Source organism: Ipomoea triloba, chromosome 3 (genome assembly GCF_003576645.1).
Source record: "Ipomoea triloba cultivar NCNSP0323 chromosome 3, ASM357664v1".
Lineage (NCBI taxonomy): Eukaryota > Viridiplantae > Streptophyta > Magnoliopsida > Solanales > Convolvulaceae > Ipomoea > Ipomoea triloba.
In genome coordinates, this window is record NC_044918.1 from 6,314,270 (window position 1) to 6,322,137 (window position 7,868).

Sequence of the window (7,868 nt, forward strand, 5' to 3'; positions counted from 1 at the left end):
GACCCGTCTCATGGTGAGACGGTCTCACACAAGTTTTTGCCTGCAATTAAATTTTTCGGCCAAGTCACCAGTGACCAGCTAATTTATTTAATTTTTATTTTAAAAATTGTTTTTTTTTAGAGCAATTTTAAAAATTGTTAATTTAATAATTTTTAAATTAAAATTTTTAAAAATAAAAAACGACAGCCACCCCACCCTCTCGGCTAGGGGTGTAAATGAGCCGAGCGGTTCGCGAGCTGCTCACGTGCCGCTCGGTCAAAGCTCGGCTCGAGCTCGGTCAAATTTGAGCTCGACATCCCCTGAGTCGTCGGGGTAGTCTTTAAAAAATGAAATAAGCGGATGGGAAGTTCTAACGTTTATGTTTAGTTGAGTTATCATGATGCATCATTTTAGTTTATGTTTTAGTTGAGATGATGGGTTTTTAAAGTTGAGAATTCAACTTTTTGAGGAAAAAAAAAAAAAGAGAAATAATTGAATCCGTCCTAGTGAATCAATTTTGGATAAATAACAAAGAATATTAGACAATTTATTCTCAGATTTTTGTATTGAATTGTTGAGTATTATAAAGGAATATAGTAATTGAACAAAAAATATAGAGAAAATATCATTTTTAGTTCTCGACTATAATACATGTATCAATTTTAGTCATTGACTATTAAAATGTTCAAATTAGATGCATGACTATTCAATTTGTATCACATTTGATCATTGACTATTAACATTTTCAAATTAGAGCATGACTATTCAATTTATATCACATTTAGTCTTGCAGTTAAGGGTCACACTTGTGTGAGCGTCCACGGATCCTTATTCGTGAGACGGGTCGGTGAGTACAAAGCACCATGCAAATGTCATACTTATATGTGCAAATCTCACACTTATATGCTCAAATATAACACTAACCAAAAATACAATTTTTGTTACTTATAAGAGAAAAATAATACATTTTCATAATAAAATGTTGACAAGTGTCTCTCACTTATAAGGGCAAATATAATACTTTTGAGTAAAAATGTAATACTTTTAAATCGAAATGTAAAAGTATTGTATTTTCCCTTAAAAGTATTACATTTACCCTAATAAGTAACAAAAATTTTATTCTTGATTAGTATTACATTTAAGCATATAAGTATGACATTTGTGCATATAAGTGTTACATTTGCATCTTGACCCGACCCGACCCGTCTCATGGTGAGACGGTCTCACACAAGTTTTTGCCTGCAATTAAATTTTTCGGCCAAGTCACCAGTGACCAGCTAATTTATTTAATTTTTATTTTAAAAATTGTTTTTTTTTAGAGCAATTTTAAAAATTGTTAATTTAATAATTTTTAAATTAAAATTTTTAAAAATAAAAAACGACAGCCACCCCACCCTCTCGGCTAGGGGTGTAAATGAGCCGAGCGGTTCGCGAGCTGCTCACGTGCCGCTCGGTCAAAGCTCGGCTCGAGCTCGGTCAAATTTGAGCTCGAGCTCTAATCTCTTAGGCTCGTGGCTCGTCGAGCCGCTCGCGAGCCGTATATATATATAATATTATATTTATTTATATAATATAATATATACATATAAAATTATAGTTTATTTCTAATTGAAACATGAATTTAAAATCAAACAGGTTAAATTTGAGCTCAAAATCAAACTCGAAGTCAAGTTCAACCCTGATCTCGAGCTCGAACTTGAGCTCAAGATCGAGCTCGAGCTCGAACTCGAATAATCGAGCTGCTCGAGCTGAACTTTCGAGCAGCTCGAAAATTGATGAGCTCGAGCTCGAGCATCAATTCTCAAGCTCGATCGAGCTCGAGCTCGAACTCAAGTCGAGCCTTCCTTAACGAACTCGAGCTCGAGCCGCCCTATGCTCGAGCTCGGCTCGGCTCGTTTACACCCCTACCCTCGGCCCCTCCTCCTCCGACGGAGACGAAAGAAGAGAGTGTGGGGTGGCCGACCTTTTTTTTTTTTTTTTTTTTTTTTTATTTTATTTATAAGTTTTTTTAATTTAAAAATTATTAAAATAATTAAAATAATTTTAAAAATAAAAATTGAATAAATTAGCCTGTCACCGGTAACTAAGTTGGAAATTTGACCATAAAATTTAACGGTAAGACCAAATGTAATATAAATTGAATAGTCATGTAGTTAATTTTAAAATGTTAATAGTCAATGACTAAATTTGATACAAATTGAATAGTCATGCATCTAATTTAAAAATTTTAATAATTAAAGACTAAAATTTATATACTCCGTATGTATTATAATCGAATGACTAAAATAATATTTTCTCAGAAATATATTTGCTAAAACAAAGATGATAATATTTAAACTATTAGTTTTTAAGTAATTAATTTATGACTATCGTCCTCAATCGACACGTTAGGCCAATTTAGGAGCCAATTTGATAGTTTTTTCTTTTAATAAATAAAAAAAATTACCTTCGTTTTTAAGGTGAACTAGTATTTTCGCCCGTGCGTTGCACGGAATTGATTTATTATAATATTTTAAGAATATTTTGATCAATTTATTAATTATATGAATTATAACATCGAATATTATATAGAGCAATTGATGAAATTGGTTGGATCGATTATATTTTCTGAAGTTTTCCTTGCTTGAATTAGAGCAAATAATTGTCCAATTACTCGTGTGATGCACAGATAACTTTTTTATTATATATTTAGTAATCTAGATAATAAAAATAAAGATGAGATTATTAAAAAATTCTAATATTGAACATGTACATTTATTTGATTATAACATTAGTGCAAAAGTATTACTCAATTAATTAAATAATATATGACTTGTTTGTCTACAATTATCTTAAAAAGATCGATATGTAATATAACTTATGTAATTATATTATTACTAAAATAAATATGAAAATAATGAAAAATAATTTAATTATAATTATTATCAAAATAAATTCAATGATCAATGTTTAGCTTAATTACTATAATAATTATTAGACAATTAATACTAGTCAATTACACTAACATATGTGCAATTATACTTTTATACCTTAAGTATAATCATTTTCATCATATCACATTTAGTTTTTTCTTCCTCATATATATTTGAATGAATTAATTTTAATTATTATAAAAAAATCTGACAATCCATGTTTAATTATTTAAACTATTAGTTTTTAAGTAATTAATTTATTACTATCGTCCTCAATCGACACGTTGGCCAATTTAGGAGCCAATTTGATAGTTTTTTCTTATAAAAAAAAAAAAATTACCTTCGTTTTTAAGGTGAATGAGTCAATCTTATCCCTATATATTTCTCTCACTACTTTTATCCTGAGCCAAAACAATCCGAAGAAAAATGGCACACCGCCCCCCGCATAAACACTCACCTCCACCGCCGCCGCCAGTAGTTCACCATCCACCTCCGCCAGTAGTGCACCATCCACCTCCGCCGGCAGTTCACGCGCACCCTGCGCCGCCGCCGGTTCACCACGCTCCTGCTCCTCCTCCTCCGGCTCATCCCCATGCGCATCCCCCACATCATCATCATCATCCCCACTAGATACTACGCAGTTCACTTAGATCATCTCTGATCTGCAGATCTGGTGCTTGACAAATATATCTCATGATTAATAAGCTAGCAGGTTCAATTCCACGGCGATGGAAGATATATGCCTGTGTTTGTCTGTCTGTAGTGTCTGTATTTTGTATGAAATTATGTAATCTGGATCTTTTGATTTTAGTCTAGTTCTAGGGTTCTACCACTGTACTAGCTTGTATGGAACTAGGTTTCATGTCGATTGTGGACGCAACCATTATGTATTGAATAAATAAACTTCTTTTTATCATAATAGTTCTATTCTATTGGAGTCTGATAATTTTTATCGATTTCAATGTTCTTCTAAGTTTCTCGCTTAGGTGATCGGATTTGGTACGGTTAAGCATACTTTTTAGGATGCGGTTTCCCATTTATGAAAATAGCAATTTGAGTAATTTATAGAAGGCTATTTTCTATTTATGAACATAACTATATTTTAGGTGATTACGTACTAAGTTTTACACTTCTCTCAAGAAAATAGTCTAATAATTTTCTTGGTTTGAACTGATTTACTATAAAGTAGCTACGACAAGTTAGGATTACAATGTATAGTTTTGAATCTACTATAACTCCTAATAAGGATTCAAATGCCCAATACTTCTCTTGTGCAGTATTAAATAGGAATTTAAAATTTCACATTGAATCTGATTGTGGTAAAATAATACTCCGTAACAAACAAAATTGGTAATTGGAATCATATCAAATATGACATTAGGGTATAAAAGTGTCTAACTAAACGCCACCTTAAATGGAAGCTTGAAAACGCTTTTAGAATTTCAATTTCCATGAAAGATCCTTACCCTAGCTCTTGCTGCCTGCAATTTCCACCAAAAGGATGTGAGTCCCCATTAGCAAGCAAGCTAAACAGCTTAGCTTCTTGGGTATGAGGTTAGATTCTTAGCTTGGAGAAATAGGGTGATATTGAAGTGATTCTTGTTGAGCATATCTCGCTATTAACTTGACTTTATGGTCGAGATGGAACACAACACTTGTGCAAAGTGCAGATAAAACAGATATACTAGTTATGGGTTTGGAAGATCAGAATACCTGTTTTTGCCAATCAGTGAACCAAGTTATAAGTGCAAGCAGTAAAGATTGCACCGTAGCGCCTGCATTTAGTCCGATCCAGAGCCCCTTCCCATTCAAGTGAGCAACAAAACCGAGAATTATTGCCACTGGCAATCCCACCAAATAGAATGATCCCAGATTGATGTATGCTCCAGAACGCTGCCTCCCGTTCCCTCTCACGACTCCTGAAGCAAGAAAGGAAACGAAAGGAGAGATTTTAATGGCGTCTGTCTGCCATCGATTTTGAACTTTGATTTCGATTCGATACAGATTATTTTCTGGAAATACACTAACCAGAGAGTACTCCCTGGATGCAATCTGTCAAGACCAACAGACAGACAAAAGGAACCATTCCTCTTATGTAATCCACAACTTCCTTCTCGTTGCTGAACGCGAATCCCAGAACCCGGCTGGAGCAAAGTAGAGCTGTGTTCGCGAGTACTGCCTCCGAGAGTGTGAGTACGAGCACTGCCAAAACAGCAATTCGCGCTGCCTCTGAGTTTCCTGCCCCGAGTTCATTCGAGACTCGAGTGCTGCAAATCCAAGCGCATTTTTACTAAGTAAACATTATCTACATACATTCCAAAGCAAGGAAACAGTAAGTGTATCATAGTTTCAGAGTAGACCTTGCCCCAGCACCAATGGAAAACGGGATGAAGTAGTGGGATGAAGCAATCAAAAGGCTGTTGCAAAGATGGGCATACATTTTATCAAGGACTTCAAAAACTCATTCAATACAAAGACCAACAAAGATTGATGAGAATTGAAGCTGCAGATCAAAAGATGCATACCATATTGAGAGAACTGAAGCCTCAAGTTGGGGATTAGGCAAAAGTCCAGAAAGCAATATAACTATCTCATACGTCCACCATTCAAGACTGAAATACTAGCGGTTATAACTTATAAGATACAAAATAAAGGCCAGACGCACATATATATCAAATACATTGTGGACCATAGCAATGACTGATACTGCAGTTGTGTCGAACAGAGACCGTTCATCTTTTCAACACAACTGCAGTTCCAGTTTAACACAACTGTGTAGTTCTAGACGGATGAAACGACCTTAGTTCCGCGTAACTGTAATTCCCTTTCAAGACAACTGTAATATCCATTCAACACAACTGCAGTATCAATTCAATACAACTGCAGTATCAACCATGACTCATGATCCACAGTATAACGACTATATATAGGGATGAAAAGGATAGTAATTAAGCAACATTTTACCAAATCATGCCTGCAGAGGGGATAGCCAAGCGCACAAACTCCCCTATACACGAATAAATTTCTTTCGAGAAACTGATGCGAGTATCATTGCAGGAGGAAGAACAACGCACATAAACACCGAGGAGGATGACATTGAGCCAGTACGACAAAGCAATTGCCATTGCTGCTCCACTGCTGCCTAAGTTAAACTTGAACACAAATGCCCAACAGACAGGCACATGAAAGCATAGAGACACAACTGAGCTTAAGAGCATAGGAAGGATCAAGCTTTGTGCTTGCAGGTAACGAACGAGTGGTTGAAGAATTGCATATGGAAACAGGGCAGGAATGAGCCAAGTCGAATATTTTTTGGCTTCAACTGAAATCAGCGGATCTTGGCCTATTAACATCAGAAGTTTATCCATGAAAACCCATAGAATAGATATTGGTATGCAGGCCACAATGAGAGGTATTATAGCTCCAATTGTGTAGACGCCTAGCTTCTTGTATTGCAGAGCTCCATATGCTTGGCCACACAAAGTCTCCAGTGCACTAGACATTCCAAACTGCTCACAATATAATATTCAATTGCTAATTAGCCATTCACACTATTTTCTGATTGAGTTAGAAGGTATGATTAGTTGATACCATTAGTTGATTGTAAAAAGTTGTTTGATAGATTAGCGTTAGCTGATAACTGTTTGGTATAATTTCTTTTCTCAAAAAGCTAATTGAAAAGGATGCTTTGAGTAGCCTTCTGAATTTTAGTATTTGGAGTTACAAAAAGCTTATTAACCAAACAACAATAGTGGTCAAATAAGCCAAAATTAACTAATAATAGGTTGATTATTTTATCAAACAGAGCCATAAATTCATTCGCTAGAGACAACCAATCAAGTTAATCAGATTGTTGACTTGATAACCAGGTAGTTATAAGTTTAAACTCAAGTGGAAGTGAGCTTACAAGGAGACTGAAACCGGTGACGTTGGTGAGAGAAGTGGCGATGGCGGCGCCGGAGAGTGAGAGTTCGCCGAGGTGGCCGACCATCATCATCCCTATCGTGGTCACGAGTTGCTGGGAAATTGTGACGACCACCATGGGCAGTGCTATGCAGCTCACCTTCTTTAGCTCCTCCCAGAACGCATCCCATCTTGACCATATTCCTCTCTTCCTCCCCGGCCCCGCCTCTACTTCTCGTAGCAATGGCGCATCCTCCATCCTCTTCTCTCCGTTCTTATCACCACTTCCGTGCGTGTTCAAGTAAGATGCGGATAGGAGAAGTGGAGTCCTCTTTGTACTGCGAACGAGTCAGCGATACACTTGACTTATCAATATTCTCTTTTACTGTGTCAAGTACGACTGTCACTCGTGGGTTACATTGGGATTTGAGCTATTGGATTGGATGTGTGAAAGAGGTCAGTTTATTTATTTATCTTCATCATTTAATTTTCTTGGAAAAGCCATTGGATCGGATCATAGAAGTTGGTGAATCATGATATTTATGAGCGAATCTAATCAGTTGATTGCATTGATGTGGTAATAATAAATTTTTTAAATATTGATTATTTATTTATTTATTTATTTGTGCTTCAATAATTTATGTTGATTTACTTTCGTATGGTATTTTTGTCAGCTTAGAATTATAAAAAAGATAATTAATTTTTTTGTAAATAAAAATAATTCTATAAATTAAAGAATAATGACGTCTTGCCATGAATATTAAGAGTTTGGATTTGAATTGGATTCTTTATAAGCATAATAATATAATTTGGTAGTAATAATTAAGTCTCAAAATTAGATCGACTCTATTTATTTTCTCATGGATCTAATGACAAGTTCATGGAGTTTAGGATATTATTTGCAAAGTGAACAAATTCAAGTTATCAAAAAAACTTTCAAATGTTTATACAGCTAAATTGATCAAAAGACTCTCAAATGTTTATATAACTCACAGCTAAAACCAAATTCATAATTCAATTATTTGGTCTTACAATAGTAAGAATTTCAAACAGAAAAATTTTACCAACAATAGA

General features: G+C 35.0%; 1 protein-coding gene across 1 annotated transcript; it reads right to left on the minus strand.

Moving 5' to 3' along the window:
* Nucleotides 1-4,145: 4,145 nt before the first annotated feature.
* LOC116014471 (protein DETOXIFICATION 14-like) lies at nucleotides 4,146-7,099 on the minus strand. The gene is made up of 7 exons (XM_031254530.1): nucleotides 6,799-7,099; nucleotides 5,856-6,400; nucleotides 5,417-5,503; nucleotides 5,252-5,308; nucleotides 4,920-5,158; nucleotides 4,605-4,810; nucleotides 4,146-4,372 (listed from the first exon to the last, which is right to left on the minus strand). Exons 1-7 carry the CDS (start codon nucleotides 7,051-7,053, stop codon nucleotides 4,334-4,336), a joined length of 1,428 nt encoding a protein of 475 aa, XP_031110390.1. The 5' UTR covers nucleotides 7,054-7,099; the 3' UTR covers nucleotides 4,146-4,333.
* Nucleotides 7,100-7,868: the final 769 nt, after the last annotated feature.